The 26,027-nt window shown below is 32.4% G+C and overlaps 1 protein-coding gene and 1 non-coding gene across 4 annotated transcripts in view; both read left to right on the top strand.

The window, feature by feature from the left end:
• The window catches only part of BRINP3 (BMP/retinoic acid inducible neural specific 3), a 405,270-nt gene that overhangs the window by 179,925 nt on the left and 199,318 nt on the right, over nucleotides 1-26,027 (top strand). For all 3 annotated transcript variants that reach the window (XM_049770256.1, XM_049770255.1, XM_049770257.1), the window contains one exon: nucleotides 16,019-16,209. In XM_049770256.1, coding sequence (XP_049626213.1) covers nucleotides 16,019-16,209 — 191 coding nt within the window. The remainder of the gene's footprint in view (nucleotides 1-16,018; nucleotides 16,210-26,027) is intronic.
• LOC126005177 (small nucleolar RNA SNORA51) lies at nucleotides 23,972-24,104 on the top strand. The gene has a single exon (XR_007494349.1). It is a non-coding gene; the product is annotated as a small nucleolar RNA SNORA51 (small nucleolar RNA).

The following is a 26,027-nucleotide window of genomic DNA, read 5'->3' as shown; positions in this document are numbered from 1 at the left end:
AAAAATTATATTTAAAAATTACATATATACTAAAGATATGTAATAGGGTGATTTATCCTGCATATTAACGGTTTATTAAGATTTGATTAAAATTAAGTAAACTCAATATCTTTTGGTATAAGTAAAACAGAAGTAAATAGGGATTTTAAAGAAAATAACTTAGTTAAATTTATGAATATATATGAATATATACATTTCCATCTATATTTGGAAATTATAATAAGTCAGTGTGATTTGTTTTCAATATGACTTTCTAAATTAATGATAGCGAAGTTGAAAATTTGGCAAAAGAGAATCACTGATGAAGGAAAGAAAATGATGGATTTTGGGTTTGGATCTCACATGGAGTGTCTGATAAAAGCTTATCACAGCTTTCCCTGAGGCAGGTGAGAAGAGGAACACCTGGGAGCTTTGCAGATGACTGAGAAGTGAAGATAAGGAATATGAAGGACTTTGTAAAGGCTTCAATTTCTACCATAAAATTGTAGGCAAGGTCATTTTTGGACAGTGTGGGAACTTTATGTTCTTTGAAACTGAGTGATTAAAATTTGAAACAGCTTACTACAGCAATATTTGAGTTGGGATAGGTTTACTAAGAGTCTGGTCCATGTTTTAACCCCTAAAAGGAGTAGCAATTCTAAATCCTGTTTCTTCTGAGAACTATTAGGTTTTCTGCTGCTAAGAGCAAGCACATTTTGAAAAGTAGGCTATTTCTGACCTATTCCAGAAAAATAAAATATAAATAATTGTAAGAAAATAAACATACTTTCATGCTCATTTTTAAAATTTGATTATTTGAATAAAAATAATTCTTACACTGTTGGATCCAAAGTTTTACAGGTGCTTAAATATGTTGGAAATTTTATTTAGGGTAATTATTATTCTTGATGCACTTCAAATTTTGGATCTCTTTTGTGTGTGTTGGTGGACGTGTTCCAAAAGTTGTTTTATTATTTTGAAACACACTAAAAAGGAAGAGAAAGAAGCCAGGTGTCTTGAAGGTACAGAACTCATATTGAACCTATATATTCCATAAAACTTCAGAAAGTTTATCAATAATGCATGACAATATGCCAAGAACAATAATAAGGAAAGCATTCACAGAGTTCAGTTACAAATATGCACCATTTATCTGATAAAAATCCATACTTTTTATAATACAGGAGTGCCTCCCACACTGAATATGTGTCATGCGGAACCAACTTAGACTCCATGAAATTGGACAGTGATTGTCCAACCTCGAACGCCAAATCACAGACCTAGAACCAATATAGTTCCATGAAACAACACCAGAAACCAAACTCCCCCTGGGAAGTTCCTCTGGCACCAACTTGCACTATTTTTGATATGACAACTTGACAACAAGGAAATAGCCAACAACTTGACCTAAGAGCAGGTTGTCCTATCTCATCACCTAATGGTAATATGAAGACCGAAGACATGTTGTCCTTTGATATGTGCAAAAACCAAGAGCGCTAACTACAGAAGACTGACTTTGACAACCATGATGATGCAGAACTTATCCTGGGACCAATAAGAAAGACCTCAGCCTAGGATTTGTACAAACATCAAGATCTCTAATTCCAGTGGTCTGACTTTGACAACTGAGACTGAGCAGCACTTCTGGAACCATAACGAAAGACTCGATCCTAGGCTTCTGAACAAAAACCAAGACAACTTATTACAGAAAACTGATTACAACAAAAAATGATGAAACAGAACTTTTAGAACCATAAAGACTCTATTCTAGACTTCTTCTATGACCTGTGCAAATACCAAGATCTCTAGCTACAGAGGCCAGATTTTATCATCCATAATTGAGAGGAAAGTTTCCTGGCATAATAAAAAGACCTTGGGGAGTGATAATGAGAATTTACAGAGCCAGTAGTTGTTCCCATGGCAGTATGCTTCAAGGATGGAGAAACCCTGAACCTCTTAGGTCAAGGAAATTCCCTTTCTTATTTCCCCAATACTTACTGTGCCTATGCAAAAAAAAAAAAAAAAAAAAAAAGGAAAGTTTGAATGTCTTGTAGATATTTTTCACTCAAGCTTTATAAAGAAAGATGGACATGATTGAAACAAATGAAAAATCTTTTAACCAATTCAGTAATTTAACCAATAACCAATTCAGTACAATTGGTTATCTTCACAATCTTTTTTGTTTGTTTTGTTTTTATTTTTGGCCATACCCGGAGGCACTCAAGAGTTACTTCTGACTCTGCACTCAGAAATCACTCTTGGCAGGCTATGGGGACCATATGGGATGCTGGGGACTTAACCCTAGTCCATCCTTGGTTGGTCTTGTGCAAGGCAAATGCCCTACCACTCAGGCCTCTATTGTCACTATCTTAATACTGTGTATCTTTACAATTTATTGTAAATTGCCATATAACTCTAAAAACTTTAGTGCTTATTCTTGCTCAAAATCCTAATAAATTATATTTTTTAAGAAATGTTAAGAGAATACCATTTCTTCTGTGTTCAATTCTGATTCTGCCATATAATGTCTAGTAAAGTAGCAAGTGAGTATCCTAATTTCTTAGTGTCTCCATGATCTGATCTCTACAATAAAGTTAATATTGACTCAACCTCATAAGGGTGAAAAAATGCCTGTGCTAAGATTTTATAAAATATTTCATCAAATCAGCCCCCAATTTTTGGTAACATGATATAGTAATCTTTCTTTGACATATACCACATCAATATTCATTTTCTGAAACTACAGGAATGGGAATAATTGCACAATCCACTTGGGAATTCAAGGTCCAAAGATTTTTATTGTCAATAATAGAAAGTGTTGTGTGGGTTTGGGTTACTGAAAAAAGTAAGTTTCATAAATCATAATCAATTATTCTGAACATCAAATATCTATTAAAATAATTTTAAAACATAGCATACACTTTTAATATATGACTTTCACTTGCTATTTTTTCCAGGATGTCTGAAAGTTCAAAGTTCCTACCACCAGACTGGTTCTGCTGATTTGGTGGTAGGTAAATTAATCAGAAGTTACTTGGTCTTAATAATTTTATTTCCTTTTAGAATTAATATTAATATCTTAATAAACACACATAAGATACAATGTTAGGCATTTGTTGATACCCTATTATATATCTTCCTAAAAAGAAACTTTTGTTGGTAAAACATGTCAGTGTAGGAATAACCATTATTAGGAATACATAAGAATATATTATCATTGAAAACAACACAAGCACAGATATTTCAACTTAATGTCACATAAGAATCACTTAAATGTAATCTTCTTGATAATAATTGCAAATTAATGTTTGCTGAAAATTTAATTATATAAACATGGATATAACAAAAAGGGTTTTCTTGTAATCAGCTATAAATGCTATATTCAATGCATTGTCTTCTCTGCCATTGTTGGCTTTTTAGTAGTTATTTTAAATAGGGAACAAGGTCAGATATAATAGCGATTCTCTTAAACAATGAAAGAGAAATTCCAATATATTAAAAATAAAAATAAAAATGTATAAAATATAGATATTTAAAGGTTGAGCCCAGATTTGCTCTGTATTTTCTAGCTGACTTCACTAAAGAGATTTCATTATGCAAAACTGGTAAAAAAAAATGTCATACTACCAATAGAGAAACTGAAATCAACTGCAATACATTAACTTACGTTGTTTATTTTATTTTATTCTAAAGATATATGAGACTTAGCATTATTTTTAAATAGGATTTATTTTCTGAAGTATTTTAAGATTATAAATTATAAAGATCAGAAAATATCCTATATTTGGGTTGGAGCGGTGGCACAGGGCATAAGGCTTCTTCCTTGTGGCACTAGCCTAGGATGGACTGCAGTTCAATCCCCCGGCATTCCATTTGGTCTCCCAAGTCAGGAGCGATTTCTGATTGCATAGCCAGGAATAACCCCTGAGCGTCACCAGGTGTGGTCCAATAACCAAAAAAAATCCTATATTAGTACAATTTTGTTTAGTAAGGAACAGATGGCAACTTTGCTACATTAAATAAATCCATGAATAAATAAATGCAAGGTTTTCTTTCATATCATTATTTGACAGTACAATCTCATTTTATGAAAGCCTTGCCTAACATCTATGGAATGTAGTATGATATACTGAAGAGTAAAATTTAGAATAATAATTTTAAATCCTTAGCACCCATTGCATTAATTTTTTACTATTATTTTGTTATAAATATAAGAAAATATATCCTTAAAGTATATATCTTATATTTTTAAGTATTATTCTTTTATTTTTTTAAAGCTTTCTTTATTCTTTATTGAGTGATAATGCTCTCTAAAAATTAGGCATGTGCATAGCCCTTAGCATAAGTATTATTCTTATTATTTAGTGGTGGTGGAAATTTATGGCAGTGCTCAAGGCTACTCCTTAGTGAGTGCTTGGAGTTCCATATAGTACCAGGGATCTAACCCAGAGCACACTCATATGAAGCAAATACCCAAGCTCTTTACACTTTTCCCAATGTATTTTTTTTTTTCAAAAATAGTTCAATATATGTAACAATATCAAATATCTTGACTTTTTTTTTTTTTTTTTGGTTTTTGGTTTTTGGGTCACACCCAGCAGCGTTCAGGGGTTACTCCTGGCTCTATGCTCAGAAATCACTCCTGGCAGGCTCAGGGGACCATATGGATGCCGGGATTCAAACCACCGACCTTCTGCATGAAAGACAAACAGCTTACCTCCATGCTATTTCTCCGGCCCCTATCTTGACTAGTATTGATATTAATCATATAAAATTCTGAGCAGCTATTACAATTAATCAGAAGAAAACATTTTACCTTGTAAAAATAAATTTTATATACATGAACCAAGAATTGTATTCCTAGGCACTAGAAACACATTGTCTTTCTATTTCATGATCTTGACCACTCATTTTTTTAATATCTTTATTTAAGCACCATGATTACAAACATGCTTGTAGTTGGGTTTTAGTCATAGAAAGAACACCCCTCTTGATAGCTCAAAAAAAAAAAAAAACACTCATGTCTGCCATTATTTATTTGTTTGTTTGTTTATTGTTTTTTGGCCAAACCAGGTGATGCTCAGGAGTTAATCTTGGCTCTGTTCTCAGAAATTGCTCCTGGTTCGGGAGATCATATGGGATGCCAAAGTTCAAACCCGTGTCCTTTCTGGGTCAGTCATGTGCAAGGAAAACACTCTACCACTGTGTTAGCACTCAGGCCCATGTCTGTCTTTGTAACATTGTGTAAAGGCTTATCTATGTCATCTCTTTAGTTACAGTTCTGTGCATATTAACACTATTTTTTTCATTATGTATTTACACTGTTTCTTGATTCATTTATATGAATTACTTACAACCTTCCTTTTCTCTATTCCATTTTAGAGATTAGCCTTCATAATTGCTGTTAAAGTAATATTTCATTGTGACCATTATTAAGTTGTCCTAATAGTTGTTAATATTAAGCATTTAATGCACGTTGGTTGCTTGCAGACTTTCCCAAAAGAAATGTCTATTCAAGTACTATGTCAATTCAAGGATTTTTTAATTTGTTTTTTGGACCACACCAAGTGGCACTCAGGGGTTACTCCTGACTCTGCACTCAGAAGTCACTCCTGGCAGGCTAGGGGGACCATATGAAATCTGGGATTTGAATCACACTCTGTCCAGTGTTGGCCACATGGAAGGCAAATGCCTTACTGCTCTGCTATCTCCCCTGGCTCCTCCAACTCATATTTTTTGAATTTTAAGTTAGTTTGGTCAGTTTTATTTTATTGTGTGTTATAGGAAGATTATTATGTATCATGAATATTAGATCATGCAGTGTCTAGTGTTTTACTAGAGATTCAACTCTTCAAAGAATCTATGATTATGAATACTATGAAATACAGAAATAAAACATTTTTAAAAATATTTTCTATGGTATAGTGACTTTTTGGTTGACTGAGGTTATAAATTAGGATAAGAATAAAGATAAAGCATACTTTTATCTTTTATTTCCTTTTATTTTCTAATAGTTATTAATTTTAATATTTTATTTATTTATTCATTTATTTTTGTTTGGGAGGCACACCCAGTGATGCTCAGAGGTTATTCCTGGCTATATGCTCTCAATTCCTTCCTGGCTTGGGGAACCATATGGTATGCCAGGGATCAAACCCAGGTTCGTTCTGGGCAGCCGCATGCAAGGCAAATGCCCTACCACTGTGCTATCGCTCCGGCCCCTGATTTTAATATATTAAAAACATCTTTGTTGACTTGTTCTGTCCACACCTGACTCCTGGCTCTGTGCTCATAATTAACTCAGTGGACGATTTGCAAAGCAAATGAGGTGTCAAGCAGTACATAGACTTAAATAGGTCATTTAGGAGTTAACCTATATATAACATATTATATATAATAAAAGCAAATATATATATACACACACACTGTTGAGGGTTTTGTGTTTTGTTTTGTTTTTGTTGTTTTTTTGGGCCACACCCAGCTGCACTCAGTGGTTACTCCTGGCTTTGGCTTAGAAATTGCTTCTGGCTCAAGGGCCATATGGGATGCTGGGGATCAAAGCACTTCTATCCTGGGTCAGCAGCATTCAAGGTAAACACCCTACCACTGTGCTACCACTCTAGCTCCTTTATATCTTTATATATTTTTATTAGGATATATTATGTACTAATGTTCAAATTATATGTCAAATTCCTTTTATTTCCATGTTTTGATACTAATAACACCATTTACCATCTATTTTTCAAGTAGAATGTTTACTGAATGTCTAAATGACGTAGTTACATCTACATACTCCTCTTTTTAAATTTATTTATTAATTTTTTCGTTTTGTTTTGTTTTTGGGTCACACCAGGCAGTGCTCTGGGGTTACTCCTGGCTCTATGCTAAGAAATCGCTCCTGGCAGGCTCAGGGGACCATATGGGATGCTGGGATTCGAACCACCTTCCTTCTGCATGCAAGACAAACACATTACCTCAATGCCATCTCTCCAGCCCAGAATCTACATTCTCCTTGACAACCTAAGACCTCACAGGCACCTGCTATCCACAGTTCAATCAAAGTTTCCTCCTAAATTTCCAGCTTAAATGCTATCAGTAGTATTTCTGTTTCAGAAAAGAATTTTGGTCCATCTGAATGACCATTCAGTAATTAGATCAGATTTTTTGCATTCAATATCCAGTCAGGTTCAACCCTCAGCACCACAATCACAAGCAGTATCAGAAGTGACCCTTGAACACTAAGGCAGGAGTATCCCGTAGCACCAATCTGGGTGGTCCCATATTTAATTCTACTGGGAAGTGCTTATTTATAAATTATGGTAGGTAAGAGGTGCATCCTAACTGGACTCTATTTAATTACCGCTATGTATGAAAATTTTATTTTTCTAGAGAACATGAATTTTTAGAAGTGATAAATATTTAAAGTTGGAAGTAGATATTATTTTCACAGGGTATCAGTTGAATATTTCTCTCCAAGTGATTTATAAAGCAGAGGCTGGAGAGGGAATACAGAAGGTCAGGTTCTTGCTGCCGGCATAGTAAATCAGGATTCTATCCTGATCATTTGATATGATCCTCACTGAAAGTGATTGAGCACAGAGACAGATTTAAGCCTGAGCACCAGTTAGGTGTGTCCCAAACAATAATAACTACAATAAAGAGTACTGGGTACTTGGAGAGCAAATAAACAGGCAATTAAACTAGGTGCCACCTGCTCAAAACTAAATTAATAACAACAATAACAATAATAATATGATTCACACATTAGCTGTTCTAAAATGTTTAACTTTAAAAAGTTTTAAGTGTTGAAAAATTCTATAATTATACAAGTATAAAAAGTAACTAAGAAATCTGAAAAAACATGAACATTTTTAAGTTAATATGCTTCACTTTAAAGCACAGGAGACAATAATATGTGATAAAACATTTATGATATGTGATTAAAGCATTCTAATCCACATTCATAAAATTAATGCAAAAATGTATTTGCATGGGAATCTTTCTTTGAAAGTTTCAATTCTTAGAACACTCCCTTGTAATTAACATTCGGTGTTACTTTTGTAATAAACAGCTACTTGCTAACTTCCATATTAATGGTTTCTTGAGTTATTAATTTGGAGGAAAAATTAAATTCTGTGTGATATATTTTTTTGATTGCTCAAATTTTTATATTAAAGTCAGTTGCGTTTTAAAATACCTAGGGGGAAGGAAAGGACACATTTTGTGTCTAAGTTTATAATTAGGAGAACTGAGTCATCTTCCATTGATGGAGAAAATTACCGGCAATTTTCCAATTTACCAGATTTTCACATATATAACATGAATAATTGAATAATGAGAATTAGCCGAACCCAGGGTAGTTAATTTTAGTGGTGTGAATTCAGTACCATCTGGTCTTCTGGCTTTAGTAACTTTTAATTGACCTAGTTCTTTCAGAAGAATTTTAATATCTAATTTATAAAATAGTTATCCAAGCTCAAACCAGAAGGAACAAGGATCCTTGTTCCAACATTTGATAAATTTTGATTCAAAACATTATAAAGACATAAATATCTGATTTATGCTACTAAAATGTAATTTTTTCCATTTTAAGTTAATAACTACATAAAATATATCTCTTCTTAACATTAATTTTTTCATCCTTTGTACTATTATTTTAGATATTATTTCTGTGTTTACTTTATTGCATATTCCAAAATATGATCATCTTCAAACTCATATAAACACTAATTTTATCTTTATCTGAATTACTTTTATTCTATAAAACATTTTATGTTAGAATATAATTTGAAGAACTATTTGGACATTCAACTTATGTTTATGTGAATATCGAGTCATTGTTATTTCTATATCGTTTAATCTCAATGATTTTGTAAGAATTTCCTGGGTATGATTTTCTATTAACCTTTCAAAAGTCTTTTTTTTTTTTTTTTTTTTTTTGGGTCATTCGTTGACGCTCAGGGGTTACTCCTGGCAAAAGTCTTATTGCTAATTTGCAATTAATGTTCACTAGCATGTGTATTAATGCTTCAGATTTCTCACATCCATGATGGTGAAATAATCCCTTTTTATTCAACTATTTTGCTGTTATTATAGTGGTATGGGTTTATTTTTACATTATAGTATTTGTTATATTTTTGCAAAAGGTATTTTGTAGTTTAATTTAATTAATTCATTTATATTTGTTCATTTATTTATTTTGTCCTTGGGGGTCAAACCTGGTGGTACTCAGGACTTATTCCTGGTCCTGCATTCAGGAATTATACCTGGGAGTGCATTGAGTCCATATTATATTCCTTGAATAAAAACTAGGGTTAGTGCATGCAAGACAAGTACTCTCTCCACTGTACTATATCATCCCCATCCTTGTCCTCAATATGGTAATCTTTTTTTTGGTTTTTGGGTCACACCCGGCAGTGCTCAAGAGTTCCTCCTGGCTCTAGGCTCAGAAATCACCCCTGGCAGGCTCGGGGGACTATATGAGATGCCGGGATTTGAACCACCAATCTTCTGCATCCTTACCTCCATGCTATCTCTCCGGCCCCTCAATATGGTAATCTTAAAAAGTGTATTTAATAGCAACCTCAAATTTTTACCTTATTTTATTCTAAGACTCATTCAAGAGAGTACAATTACACACTATTCTTGTTTTCTTACTGACAACAGGATCTAATGCTTTGTTGAAATCCTACAAATTTGTCTAATTTAGTCAGAGTTTGTCCAATCCTAATAAAATAGTAATTAACAGCCTCAGAAATGATATCAGGATAGGATGCTTCCTTGCATGCAATGGAACCAGGTTCGATCCTTGGCATCCCATGTGATACCCAGAGCCTAACAGGAGTGATTCCTGAGCTTAGAGCTAGGACTAACCACTGAGCACTAATGGGTGTGAGAAAAATACAAACAACAAAAAATAAATTCCTCAGAAACTTTGCATGGAAACATTTTTATAGCTTATGTGATTATAGTTTTCTTGTAATATTTAATTTTCAGAAATTCATTCTTTAAAATGACTACCCTCCTTGCAAGATTTAAATATCATTAGTGGGCTTTTATTTAGTTTTGTTTTAAGAACAAGTGTGCCAGGGGCAGGGATGCAAAAGAAAATAGATCCTTTAACCTGCCAACAACTTAGCATACAGCTGCTTTTAGAATAGTGATTTCAAAGCAACATCCAGGTCATTTGGAACATTATCCTTTTACTGGTCAAATGGAAAATAACATCATTTGTGAGAGGTGGAGAGATCGTTAAAAGAACTATTTTATTTTTAACACTTACACAAAATTGAATTGTGTGTTGATGGTATTAGTTATTAACAGCATATTTAAAATTAGTATGATTTTTAAAATATAATTAGGTTACTGCTAATAAAGATTGGCAAGTTAGTTTTGATTCTCATACTGAATTTATTCACACTAGCCCAGCACTTATATAATATGTTTTAATTTAATGTTGTATCTTTTATTTTTTTCAAAATAAAAGGTCACATTTTAATTTTACTTCTTGAATTTTCTTCAGAATAGAAACACAGTGCAATAAAATAAAACAAAACAGATTTTAACAACTACTCACTATATGTACACCAAAAACTTTACAATATGAAGGACCATCATATGGGTGTGGCTTATTATATAAATATCAAGCCTATGGGGTTATTTTTAATTAAAATTTTTATTTAAACACCTTGATTATAAATATGATTGTAATGGGTTTCAGTCATGTAAAGAACACTCCCCTTCACCAGTGCAACATTCCCATCACTGATGTCCCAAATCTTACGTTGTATCTTAATATTTTAATGAATATTGATATAATTGAAATTATAAGTCAACAAATGCAACATTGTTGGAAAAGTAATACAGTAGCAGCTTTTTTTGGTGTTAGAAAAGCAACTTGAGTTAAAAATTAAACCTAGAAAATAAAAGTTTTTCAATATCTGCATAAGCAAAAAGCATGATGGCACATTCCATATTTTTAAAGACCTACCAATAAAATGATTTGTACGTTAACTTCATGTATTCATATTGTTCATGTTAGTTGATAAAAGTAGCATTTAATAATGACTACATATAATCTAAATGTAAATAGGGAAGGGTAATGATAATTTTCCAATGGTATAATGATTATTTAAATATTTTGTTGATGTCTTTCTTGTTTTCTAATATTTTTTGTCATATAACTACAATAATTTTTTAAATAGATATTATGCAACACAACACACAATAACAGTTTCCTGCAGTTCAAAATATTTAATAGGCAAATATAATGTCATAATCAACTAATAGAGACTCTGTACAGCAAAACAAATCTATGTGTTTTCAATGTAATATGGATATTAGTTATTGCACATTTATGTGTTCTATACGGTAGCAGTGCTTCTAAAGACAGTTATACTAAATTCTAATGACTGCTCCTATATTGTGTAGGAGCAAATGTATCAGGGAATTATTTGTGTTCTTTAAAGATTTTAAGTAGAATATGCCATTTAATTATATGTTATGATGTCTACTTTAATATGAATATTATGGAAATCATAGAATTTTGAGAAAATTGTAAGAAAGCTCTCATTATGATAATCATACCCAAATGCAGATTTTTTATTCAGCATAACATCATTGTATGCTCCAAAATGCGTTTTGTACACTATCACTTTACTACTGAGTGAAATGTTCCTTTGCAAGATTTTAGGAAAAAAAAACACTTATTACAAATTTTGTGCAAAATATCTTAAGTCAGCCCATATCAATGTACTAGATAAAGTAGTGGGTTATATTTCTAGCATTTAAGCAAATAAAGCAATAGGTCCTATTCTTGTCTTGGCAGCTCTATATGGTGAAATGTATCTTCACACTTGCTCACTCATGTAGATCTAGGATGACTGTTCTGGGACACATATTCTCAGGTCAAAGTAAGCGAATAACCACACTGACTATGGACACTAATAAATATGTCATATCCTAAGTTCAGGAGAAAAAAGATACTATTCTTTTTTATCAACTATTTCTCACAATGTTGTATTTCCTAAAGATGATTTATTTCACTTAACTAGTTCTTATTATCCACCTTTGCTCAGAAATACCTTCTTCCTGTATTTAAAAATATTAAAAAATATTTCCTGTATTTTAAAAATATTTAAAAAATAAAAATTCTTAGAAATTATAATAGGGTATGTATTCCTGTCAGCACAAACCAAATGTGGATAATAAAAATGAAAAATAAAAAAGATAAAAAAAACACCTCTTAATGCAGTGCTTAAATTTTCTTTTCTTTTTTGAAATTGCTAAGTACTTATGACCATGATCCACGCAAAGATTACATGCAGATATTTGGAATTATTGGAATATTATTCTGTAACTTGTACATACATGTTCATGTTCATTGCCTTGTATGAATTGAACTAACAAGTAAAGCTAATGGAGAAACACTTACTAATATATTACGTTATCCTGTGATCTGGCTCTTGCTAAATTCTCTCAGCAATAATTGCTATAATAATAGTGCTATGGTCATACTGTACAGGAAAAGTACTTCCAGAGGAGTGGAGGGTATACATCTTCCTCATCTCTATGCAGTCCACTTGTACATTGGGCTTGTAATCTGCAGCAATGCTATCCATCTACCTCAAGATTATATGCTAAGACTGGATTTTATGGGTAATCACAGAATTTCTTAGGATATGTTTAAAACATGCAGAACAGCAAAAAATCTTTGAGTTTATACTCTTAATTTTTTGGCCCTGGTCTTGTACTTCACTTGTACTTTACTCTCAGAGTTCCCAGTGAGGGGAGCCATTTGCTGAACAGGATTCATCCTTAATCCTGGACATGATAGTTTGTTATTCCTATTTGCAGTTGGTAATGGTGTTTTCTATTATGTTAATTTGTAAGGCACAGGATAAAGACCAAAATGTACAACCTGGCTTTGTTTATCTCTTTACAACTCGCTAGATATATGAAAGCAAAGATTGCTCATTTCTTAGTGTTCTTTGTTTAAATAAATGAAAATTAATACACCAGAATTAATTCTCAGAAATTCTCAAAGTTGGTGAGCATAAAGATTTATCAGGCATTGAGTGGGTATGAAAAATTGATCTTAATCTCATTAAGAAACATCCTTGTAAAGTTAAAAAAATAACTATAGTAAAATGCCTGTCTCGAATACAGTAGGGGATGGGAAGGAAGGAGGGAATGTATTGGTGGTGGGAATGTTGCACTGGTGAAAGGGGGTGTTCTGTTTATGACTGAAATCCAACTACAATCATGTTTGTGATCATGGTGCTTAAATAAATAATTTATGTTTAAAAATTCATATTGAATCTCAAAAAAATAAAAATAAAAAAAAGAAACATCCTTGTTTTCCAGCTTCATCCTCTCAGCTCTTCTTGTTAGGAGGGAACTGAACACTTAATCAAGATTAATAGGCTGAGAAAGGTAAAAAAAAAGACACTGGACTTTCTCTATAAGGGAATCCAAACTCATAGCTTTCAAAGGATTTTGCTTCTAAGGAAAAACACAACTTCCTTCAAATAAGCTAAATTTAATAAGATATATATATACCTATATACTTATATAATTATATTTTATAAAGCATTTATATATTAAAATGTAAAATCATATTATATATTTGTATTATATATAGTTTATATATTTTGTATATATTATAAGGTGGGTATAATAATTGTAGTTAATAAATTACTGCTTATTTGTGGCTAGGCATATACAATTATTTAAAAGCCTCCAAATAGTAATAAAACATTCACTTTTGATCCCATTTTAATTTGAGTCTCTAGGGTCAGAAATTTTTTCATCTCTATTGCTAGGAAGCTTTCTGGCAAGAATTTTATTATTTTGGAAAATTACAAGTAAATGTTAAAACCATTTCTTGTAAACTGGTTTCAGATAGCAAATAACCTATTTGTTACATCTCTTTTATATCATGTCATGTCAGATCTAAGAAAAAAGCAAAATCTGGGAGTATTTTACATGGAAAGAGCATAATTTTGGTTTTGTCTATTTTAAATTATTATAAAGAAGTGTGTTAGTTTTTGTGCCATTTACACTATAATCAGAAGAACAAGATTAGGATGGCCTCTGATTCAGAACTAAGATTAAAATTATAAAGCTCTTTATTAACAACAGTAAAATGATCATCTAGAATCGGCTGTTCCAATATTCAAACATTCATATGTACAATATGTAAAAATTTTATGTGATGAATAATATCTTACTATGAAAGTGCATTTTTTGAAAGTGCATTCTTGATCATTTAAGTTCAATAAATTCACATGAAACTCAAATACTAAGTTTTAAAATTAATATATATGAGTTAGTGATGTTCACTATTAAACCTTGTAAAATATTTGATATATCAAAGTCCAGTTTCAAGTCAATATTTTTTTGGTGAATTTATTTTTTTCTTTACAGAAAAAGAATTAAAAGTTTAAGGTTAAGTTCTGAAGTTGTAGAATTAATAAGCAAATTAAATTTATGTTATAATAGATAACTTCATAGGTAATCTATATTTCTACATGCCTTGTATTACAGGTATATAATAATATGATACCAAAATGATAATACAACTTTTATATACAATTTAATTAATATATGTATTTTAGTGGAGGGAGCTTGACAGCTATATTTAGGGCTTACTCTTGCAGGCTCAGAGAAACATATGAGGTGGTAGGATTCTAGCCCATGTTAAGTACATGCAAGGCAAGAGCCCTACACAATGCACTATTTGCTCCTGTGTCATCAACACTATTTTAAATTATCACATTCATAAAGTTTAGTGTATATGTGCACATGAATAAACATGCATATAACTGGATATTGAAATCATCTCAGTCTCACTAATACAGCCATCATTCTCCATGGAAGTTAATGCCTGCTGTCTTGCTTTTCTGGGAACCCTTATTCAGGCTGATGCAAGGTTATGCTTTGAAAACAAAGACATTAAAACCAACCTACACTCATGGTCTAGTTTCTTGCCCTTAGTGATAAAAAATATTTTGAGTTGAAGACAGTGAAGCAAAAAATTTTTTTATTAAATGAGGATTATAACTATATAAATTCCAATATTCTCCATAAAAAGTAATAATGCAAATATTTTCCTAATCAATCTGATCCCTGGTAAATTAGCTTTAGTCAACATGCATGTCTGTTGTTTTATAAATGTAAAACTATTTTGTGTGTGTTTAATATTTTATTTAACTATTTTATTGACGTAAATGACTTTAGTTTAATTCGACAAGTGTGTTAAAAATAAATATTGGCGCAGAGGTAGGGCATTTGCCTTGCATGTGGCTGACCCATGAAAGACCTTGGTTCGATCCCCTGGTGTCCTATATGGTCCCCCAAACCAGGAGCTATTGCTGAGCACATAGCCAAGAGTAACCCCTAAGCGTCATGGGCGTGGCCAATAATCAAAATAAATAAATAAATAAAATAAAGTAAATTTTTGTCTTAAGAAATTGCTGATGATAATTTTTAATTTGGCTCAAAATATGTAGTATGTAATAATAATTATTATAAAAACTAATCTTTCTTTTTGATCTTGTCTTTAAAATTATTCCACAGTTCTGTAATATCCTTGAGGTTTTGCAAGTTCTCACACTAGAGTGAATATAGAGATCATTAGAGTGTTGAAAATAAATTAATTCTGTTTTTTAATTTCCCTTAGAAAATAATAAAATATGGCATTTCTTGGCTTTTTCTATTTTTTAATAATGCTATGTTCAGATTGGTGTACAATGAAATCAGTTTTTATGACTATGTCTTAAAGGAGAACAGCAGAGAAATATGTGGAAACTGTTTACTTTAAGCTGCTTTTTTTCCTTTCTTTGAGTTGATATTATAATATTTTCTCTAGCTAAATTAATTATAAATATTACTTTTTTGATTCAAAAACACATGATATATATTTTGGAGGAATAATATTGTAATATGGTGAACATCTAAATTATCAACTACCCTTTTCAAATAAAAACATTCAATTATATTTTTTTTATCTATGAATAAAAATGCATTTGCTTTTCAGGGAGTTTGGCCGCTGGAAAGTAAATAACCTTGCAGTTGAGAGAAGAAATTTTCTTGGCTCCCCTCTGCCTCTTGCCCCTGAATTCTTCCGCAACATAAGACTTTTGGGACGTCGACCTACCCTTCAACAAATCACAGAAAATCTTATCAAGAAATATGGGACACATTTCTTGCTGTCTGCTACTCTGGGAGGTATGACTCTTTAAAAAGCTTTGTGCTTGTGTGTGTGTGTGTGTGTGTGTGTGTGTGTGTGACTGTACATAAAACTAAGTCAAGAACAAAACCTCAGTTAATACATGAAGCTGAAGTCTGAGTAATTCTAGAATTTAATATTGCATTTAATAAGCTTCTTTAGTTATTGTTATGTGCCTTGTGTGGTGTTTATGATGTTTGGAGAAAAGCAGCACAGTACCTGGATCAGAGCAATAATATAATGGGTGGGGCCCTAGCATTACAAGTAATCAAACCATCTCTGATTCCGACATTTCATATGGTTCCCTGAGTACTATAAGTAGTGATTCCTGAGCACAGAAATCGTCCTAAGCCAGGAAAATACCTGGGTGTGACCAGAATAAAAAAAAATACTAGATGACAATAACATCATCATCATCATCATCAACAACAACAACAACAACAACAAAATGCAGGAGCCAGAGCGACAGCACAATTATAGGTAGGGCATTTGCCTTGCACGCAGCTGACCAGGGTTCATTTCCCGGCATCCCATATGGTCCCCTGAGCCTGCCAATTTTGAGTGCTGAATTTGGAACAGGAGTAACCACTGAGTGCTACTGGATGTGGCCAAAAAACAAAACAAGAACAAATAAATAAAAAAGAAACAAAGAACAATGCTTGTGCCTGAAAACAATTTATGATTAAAATTTGCACAAAATACAGTTCTAGTTGTTACAGTCTTTTTTTTTTTTTTTGTGGTATTTGTGTCACACCCGGCAGGGTGTGCTCAGGGGTTATTCCTGGCTCCATGCTCAGAAATCGCTCCTGGCAGGCACGGGGGACCATATGGAACACTGGGATTCGAACTGATGACCTCCTGCATGAAAGGCAAATGCCTTACCTCCATGCTATCTCTCCAGCCCCAGTTGTTACAGTCTTCTACAAAGTAATTTGCATATTTTTGTTTCAAACATGACGATAGAAAATCATATGTGAATAAAAAGAACAGAAATATTTTTTAGGAGTAAGTGTTGAAAAGTAATACTATAAATTTGGCCACAAATTTAGTATTTCTGACATATGTGATCATTATGTGGAGAGTGATAAGTACCAATTATGCTGCTACTGTGAAATATATGTTAATAATTTTATTCCTCAAATTTTAATTGAAAATAAATTAAAACAATAAATTATTAAAATATTTATAAATAAAATTATAAATATATTAATAAAATAAATCAAAGCCATATTTTTATTGTGACAATGTACAATTTACTATTTAAGAGCTGGTACTACACAACAGTGGATAGGGCACTTTTTGGCTCACAGCTGACATGGTTTTAATCCCCAGTACTTTAGTGGTTGTCTAAACCTAGCCAGGAGTAATCCCTGAGTGCAGTTTCAGAAGTAAACACTGAGCATCGCAAGGTGTGGCCCAAAAACTTAATACAAACAAGCTAACAAACACAACAACCTAACTTAGCATTGTGAATACACTTAAACTGACATTTATAGAATTAATATGTCACTAAATATTACATGGCATTTTCCTAAAAAGCAAAATATTCCCAAATCTTGTGTATGTGAGTGTGTGGTGTGTGTGTGTGTGTGTGTGTGTGTGTGTGTGTGTGTGTGTGTGTGTGTGTGTGTGTGTGTAGGGCATCATATAATGCTCAATCATTTCATTTCAGAAGAGGCACTGTTCTTTCCTATACTGAATCCTGTGTGTGTGTGTGTGTGTGTGTGTGTGTGTGTGTGTGTGTGTGTGTGTGTGTGTAGGGCACCATATAATGTTCAATCATTTCATTTCAGAAGAGCACTGCTCTTTCCTATACTGAATAGAACCAAAATAAGCTAGGAGAGCAAGGAGGATTTGTGTCTCTGCTTCTTTATTAGTTACTCGGGAAGTTTTCTCAAGATAGTCTGGTTGATTCACAATCAAGGGAAGCTGTCCGCTCTTTATCCCCAGAGTGGAGATTGAGTTTTTGCCTTCTTGTACACATCACTACAGTCTATCAATATGTCTTGTTGGAGTTATCCATGCAGCACTGCTGGCATGACTCCCCACAACTAACTCACAAAAAACTTTATTCCTTAAACCAACAACCAAGCCACGTGCTATGTGTCTCTAAAAATACTTATCACTCAATAAAATCTCAATATAAAGGCAAACAATAAAGAAAAATTGAGTCAAGGCCTATATCATTCCACTTCAATTAAAACCTGTAACTTAAAATACCTTGCTTTGTTGTTTAAATTATGAAAGACTGACTCTAAATTTTATATCAGACCTCCTCTTCCCTCTCATCTTATCATGCTCTATTTTTATCTGTTCAAGTATTACTTTCTCAGGTCAACCTTTCCTGGCCATCTAGCCATAATGAATGTCCATTGAACAGCAATTGTCTCTACTATTTTAAAATCTTATTTGGATTATTTTTGGTCACACCCTGCAGCACTCAGGGGTTACTCCTGGCTCTATACTCAGCAATTGCTCCTACCAAACATGGGACCAGATGCTGGAATTCTAACCACCATCCTTCCTGGATTGGCTGTGTGCTAGGCAAATGCCCTACCACTGTGCTATCTCTCTGGCCCTTATTTTTATTCTTTTGTTTTGTTTTGTTTTGTATTGGTTTGGTTTTTTGGGTCACACTCAGCAGCAGTAACAGGGGCTACTCCTGGCTCTATGCTTGGAAATCGCTCCTGACAGGCTCAGGGACCATATGGGTTGATGGGATTTGAACTACCGACCTTCTGCCTTACCTCTATGCTATCTCCCCAGCCCCATATTTGTATTCTTAATAACATTTATTATGTTACATTTTTGCATTACACATCATTATTTTACTTGTTTGCATGTTTCTTCAAATTTACTCTCAAACTGAGCTTTTCCTAAATTTATTCCATTTCACTCCTTGTCTACAAAAGTACATGACAATATCATTTATCATTAAACTTGTCAAATTAATAAATATGTGAAATTATATTTTTTCTAGAAAAAGATTATTGTCTAGCTCACTAACTGACTATAATTTTGTGATGCATGATATATGTCAGTTTAGGACTGAATGGAACATACTCGGGGTCAAAAAAAGAAGCCAAAGCAAAGAAAAAAATGAGTTAGTTCAAGATAAAACAAAATCCAAGAAGTAGACCATAGAAAGGCTCAGAAGACAGGAAACAAAGCATTTACCCTGAAGAAGAAACATTAGGAGGAAGAAATTTAGCCATAAATTCTAGCCATTACCACATACTCTTTTAATTTCTTTATTTAAACAACTTTATTACATACATAATTGTGTTTGGGTTTCAGTCATGTAAAGAACACCACCCATCACCAGTGCAACATTCCCATCACCAATGTCCCAAATCTCCCTCCTCCCTACCCAACCCCTGCCTGTACTCTAGACAGGTTTTCTATTTCCCTCGTACATTCTCATTATTAGGATAGTTCAAAACGTAGTTATTTCTCTAACTAAACTCATCCCTGTTTGTTCCCACATACTCTTTTTCCTCTTCTATAAATATAGAATGATAAAATAGTGAAATAAAGAGATCAGACAAACCTACTGTTGAATCCTGATTTACTGTTTAACCAATCTTAGTACTGTGAAACTGTTAAGCAGAGGTGCGAAGATAGTTCAAGAGAGGTGAAGTATAATTCTCCATGGTTCATTGCTAGCACTGCACAGTTGCTCTAACACCAGAGGACATTCCCTAAGCAACACTCCCTTTGGCTACCCTTACTTCATTCAGCATAATCACTCCAGATCTGTTTCATTTACTAACAATAGTTGTGATCTTATCTTTTGAAATGGTAAAATAGCACTCAATTGAGTAGAGTATTATGCCAAGTATCTTTGTTCAGTTAATCTATCTAGGTGCATGGGGTTGATTCCATTTGCTTATTCTTGCTGACCATCTAATGAACTTAGGGGTCAAGTCGTTCAAATTAGCATTTTCATGTCTTTCAGAAAATTGGCTAAGGATGAAAGAAATGCATTTCTATTTTCATTTTACCCATGTAATAATTCCTTTTTCATAATTCCTTTTTTCTACCTTGTTACTACATCAAATCCTAATATGGGTGGTGAGTGAAATTTCTAGCCTCCCTCACTAATAATCTCTGAGTATTCCATATATTTAGCATTTCTGAAATTGGTCTGTTAATTATTTTTCTTCTATAATGTAAAGTTTTCCTTCAGGAATCTCTGTGGTATGGTATAAATAATTTTGCTAAAATCCATGAAATTATTTAAATAGCTAAAGGATATAAATGAGTTATAGTAAATATGCATGCAAGAGAGGATTTTAGGTAATTTTTAAATTATTGCTCTTGTAATTACACTAAACCTTTTATGCTGTTGTTATTGCTGTGAATATATTTGGCTTCAAGTGGTTTACCTAAATACATGTAAAATTATAGTAACCTACTTTTATAAAAGTGAGATTTCTTAACACTCAATTTAGCTAATTCTCACTGTCCCTTATCTTTCTCTATTTCACTGTTCCTTACTTTGACACTTTCCCCTTTTATAATTGACTAAAGAACAATTCTAATATGCTTTAAGTATTATGTAAAAATGATTGATGTAGATAAGCAAGTATTAAAAAAAGAAACACTGGATGTTTCCTAAGTGACTGGATTTTCAGCTAAAGATAACCATTTTTCAAAACAAGCTAACTGTAAAATACTACCAATGTTAAAGTGATGGGAAAAAATACATGAAAAATGACTTTTTATCCAGAAGAGTTATTTCCTACATTATATTATTGACATAGACATAAAACTTGGGATAGCATATCTAAAGCCTCTAATGGAAAATTTTTATAATAGATAAAACCAGTGATTGAATTATCTTCCTATAGAGAAAATAAATTATAAAAAACCTCTTTAATATATGGCATTTTCCCTATTTATTTCATCGTATAACTTCTTGCTATTTATCAATATAGTAATCCAGCTTGTTTCTATTTTGGATAATGATATCTAAACTCCATCACTGTTTAAATATCTAAAATAAGCTACTCAATTTAAAGAATCAATCTTGAAAAAGATTGCTCTCCTGGGATGTATTGATTTCTAGCTTTGGAAAATATTTTATGAATGTTTTTGTAATATATTATATTATAATACAATGAATGGCAAATACTGAAAAGAAAGTGTGCTTGTATTCTGAATACAGATATACCAAGGGAGAAAATAATTTTAAAAAATAAGAGAGAGACTAAAAATTCACTAGTATAAGCAGAATTCTATTTAAGATTCATCGTAAAGAACAAAATACACAATACAGAGGAGAAACAATATATTTTTATGTACTAATAAAAAATAATTATAGTGTTTTTAAATTTGCTCTGATCTCTACAATTGTGGACTTGTCTTTTCAGTATTTTTAAATGTTTAAAATTTTTGTAATTGTCTTGAATTACAAAATTATAAAGTTACTCATTATTAGATTTCAGGAATACACTATTCCAATACTCTGTCACTAGTGTCTATGTCTTTCCATCAATGCCTTTATCTCATTTGCTGCCCCCAGCCTGCCTCTAGAGCTGGCACTTTCCCCCTCCACCATTGTCCTAGTGGTCTCTTCTATAAATATGCCCAAACCTTACCTAATGGAAAGCTTCTTACTGAAGAGCAGTTCCCTTGTTTATTATTTTTATTGTTTGGGGGGAATTAATTAATTAATTTCTTGACACAGCTTCTTTATATTCCAAATATGAGACTCATTTTTGTTCCATTTCTTCTACTTTCATTACATATCACATTGCTGTCCAGATCCATTCATATAGCAGCAAGTTGCATAAGTTTATGTTTTTTAATGGTCAAGTAGTATTTTATTGTATATGTGTACCATAACGTCTATATTCAGTCATTTGTTCTTGGTCAGTTGGATTATTTCCAGATTTAATCTCTTGTGAATAGTGCTGCAATGAACAAACGAGACCCTAAGGTTAATTTCAAAAAGTGGAATTTTTGGGTTGTCTAAAAGTCCGATTGCTGATAGTTTGGTCCAGCTAATCTTTATTATAATGCCTGAAACCCTCAGTCATTGGGATTTGACTAAGTCCTACGTATGCATAACTACAATGTTCCTAGAGCTTCATATTTACACCATTCTCTTTCCTATTTGCATACTGAACCATCATCGGGAATCAGTAATTTTGAAAAGAGAGAGTAATTTTTCAAGATAAGTCCATTGGGAACAACAAATACAAATTTTTCTGATCTATTTTTATATATTGGATCAAAATTAATCTTATTGGCAAATAGAAAATACATTTGTTTCTGTAAATTTATAATAGTAAAGAATATTTACCTTTTCAGCAACAGATAAGTTTAGTCAAGTATTAAACTTGTAAGTTTTCTTTGAACATAGCTTACATTTTTAAAAATAGAAATAACTAATTTTTTATATGCATGTTTTTATTTGGTATTTATTCTAAAAGAAATTTCTTATGAAAATATATTTTGTCATTCAAGTACTGGTCAGTTTACACATTGTGTTATAGTTAAGTTTTAAAATCATGAACATATTATCTTCATTGTTTGAAGAAATGTATTATTAGTAGCTAGAGTGCTTTAATAATATTTATTTAAAATAATGAAGTTTGATCTTTAAACTGAAATAATGACCAGCTGGTTTAATATAATGTTAACAATGTAGTTCAATAACCTGAATAAACCTGTGTTTATATCTCTTAAAAGAAAAAAATATCAAAAGCTAAGAATAAGAATGTCATACAAAATAAGGATATAATATCATTATTTATATATTTTTTCTTTCTGTTAGAATTCAAAAAATCAAATAACTAACTATCCTCATTGAATTGTAGAAATAGCCAATTTTCACTTTTCTCAATGTGAAATATAGTCTCTATGAAGTATTCACAGTTTTTAATTCTCTTTCATCTGCCACATTCTTTCAAAATCCATTATTGTTTGTCTTTCTCAATTTGCACTTGGTCACTTCTTAGGAAGCACGTAATTATATTATTTAAGTTCAACTGTAACATAATTAAAGTAAACTTGACAAGAATATGTATGTATGACATATACCTTAATCAAGTGTAAATAATTATTTGAAAGTGAGTAACTGTTTTCTCTATTAAAATGCAATATTCTGGACTGACGATATAGCTCAGCAATAGAAAATTTGTTTTGCATGTGTAAGATTATGGGCTCAATCTCTGTACCATGAAATTAAATTAAAAAGCAATATTCAATTTTAAGAGAAATAACTAAAAGAAAAATAAGTATGTTCCGATATAGCATGGCTTATCATTCAGGGGTCCTCAAATTTTTAAACAGGAGGCCATTTCACTGTCCTTCAGACTGTTGGAGGGCCAGATTATAGTAAAAACAAAAATTATAAACAAATTTCTATGCACACTGCATATATCTTATTTAGAAGTGAAGAAACAAAATGGGAATAAATACAATATGTGGCCCACAGGCCGTAGTTTGAAGACCCCTGAACATAATGACACTAAGTTGGAAAAACACTGCTATAATTATACTGTTTTTCTGTGCCGATATTATATGTACTTTCTTTGCCCCTCCTTTCGATCTCCCATGTCTCTGGTTAAAAACAAAACAAAACTATCATAACAAAATGTGACTGAATGAGAGAAGTAGAAAGCCTGTCTAGAGTACAGGCCTGTGTGGGGTGGGGAGGAAGGACATTTGGAATATTGGTCATGGGAATGTTGTACTGGTGAAGTATTTTATATATATATATATTAAAAAAATTAAGAAAAGAAAAGATAAGGCCTCCCAATTTTTACCACAGGCTGTGTTCTATACATTGACTGTTTAGAAAGAGGAGGTACAGTAAATGCACCCCATATACACCTCAACCCAGGCTCTTTGCCTGGTCAGTATTGTGAATTGGGGAACATAAAAAAAGAAAAACTAAAACAAAAAAACTAAAAAATGACAAATAACTTATGGACCCAGAGAAATTGTAAGAGTAGGTTCTTGCCTCACACACAACGGATTCTGGCTTGATTGCTGGCATCCTACATGGTCCCCTGATTCCCTCCAGAAGTTTATCAAATGCAGCCATTATTAAGTCCTGAGCCCAGAGCTGAGTTGTGAACTCCCAAACCAAAATAATAAACTTAAACAGTGTGTTCCCAACAACTAAGTCGAAACTAAATGCTGATTCAGAATTTTATGCCTTATTATTTGGGTCTCTGTCAATACTTTAAGCATTCCATGAAGAATATAAACCATCTTTCAATTTGTTTGACAACTACAGACTGAGTTTCCTATAACAGTGTAAATATCCAGCTCCACCGTTGAAAAAATCTACTGGTCCATGACATAAACCCTGATATTTAAAGTAATCATAAATTTCTCTGTGATTTAAAGTCTTATTACTAGTATGTGTTTCAAAGACCCATGATATTAGCATCCCCTTGGAGCTGGTCAGAAAAAAGCAGCCTCTGATTCTTTCCCAGATTCAAGCAAGAAAACCTACATTTAAACAAGATCTCAGGGTGACTAATAAGTGCATTTAGTCTCAGCCATCTTGCTTAGAATATCTGTATAAATTAGCCACTCCAGCAATCTTGCTTTTGAGAATGAATCTTAAGAAAGTATGGGGCCGGTGAGGTGGCACTAGAGGTAAGGTTTCTGCCTTGCAAGCGCTAGCCAAGAAAGGACCACGGTTCAATCCCCCAGCATCCCATATGGTCCCCCCAAGCCAGGGGCAATTTCTGAGTGTGTAGCCAGGAGTAACCCCTGAGCATCAAACTGGTGTGGGCCGAACCCCCCCCCAAAAAAAAAGAAAGAAATATCAGGAGTCTGTAACTAGAACATAACTGATGTACACATTATAATAATGTCCTAAAGAACTCAATTCCAAATAAAACTGTCTTAATTTTAAATCTGGGTAGTCACAATTCTGTCAAAGCTTGTTTATTTCCAGTCCATTTTTGCATGTCATTCCTGTAGAGACTACTACTTTATCTAGACATTACCTTTATAAATATTAAATTTTTTGAAGGGGAAACTTAATAATACTAATAGCAGTTTTATTTCTTAATGTTTTGAAAAATATGAGTGTTTCTTTGTCAAAGTTATATAAGGCCACCAATTTCCTTCACATAATATTTGACAGATGCCAGTTGGGGGAAAGCCAGCATATCTGTTTTTCACTGGTTTTATATAATTGGCACTGCCTCTTGTCAGAAACCAATTTTTTCAAACTGTTTTTCCCCAATAATTTCTACTTTAAAAATAATACTTTTAGCTACATTACATTAATAAAAAAATAGATATTATCTGGATGGTTACCTGTTAAGCTAAGAAAATATGATAGTACTCAGAGCAAAGTAAACAGTAACAACCAAAATGCAATTTGAAAAGGACCTTATACCTTGATGATAACTTCAGCACAAGAAAGAAAATGACCTGTCAGTAGAGAGAAAAATGGAGTAACTGATTTGAATGAAAAGTATAAAATGAAAGTCAAACCTAAAAATAAAAATTACATTTGAACTATGTTTATAATGATTATTCCTGTGAGAAAACATCCTACTCAAAGAGAAATTCTTTATAAGTATATCCCTGAAAGCAAAATAGATATTTGTATTTCATGGAGAAGTAGAAATTTACCTATGTCCTTTGGGTTCTCTTGCACTGTTTAAATAATAACATTAACATAAGACCTAGTAGTAAGTTAAAAGAATGGACTATTATTTATTTCTGACAATTATACATAGACGTGAATCTTCCAAATATGATGATGGAAAGCATATTTATCTCCTGAGTTATGAAATGCAATAAGAAGTTTGAGATATCCAAGAAATAGGGAAAC

The sequence above is a fragment of the Suncus etruscus genome, chromosome 3 (assembly GCF_024139225.1).
Source record: "Suncus etruscus isolate mSunEtr1 chromosome 3, mSunEtr1.pri.cur, whole genome shotgun sequence".
Classification (NCBI taxonomy): Eukaryota; Metazoa; Chordata; class Mammalia; order Eulipotyphla; family Soricidae; genus Suncus; species Suncus etruscus.
This window is presented reverse-complemented; position numbering and strand designations above follow the sequence as displayed.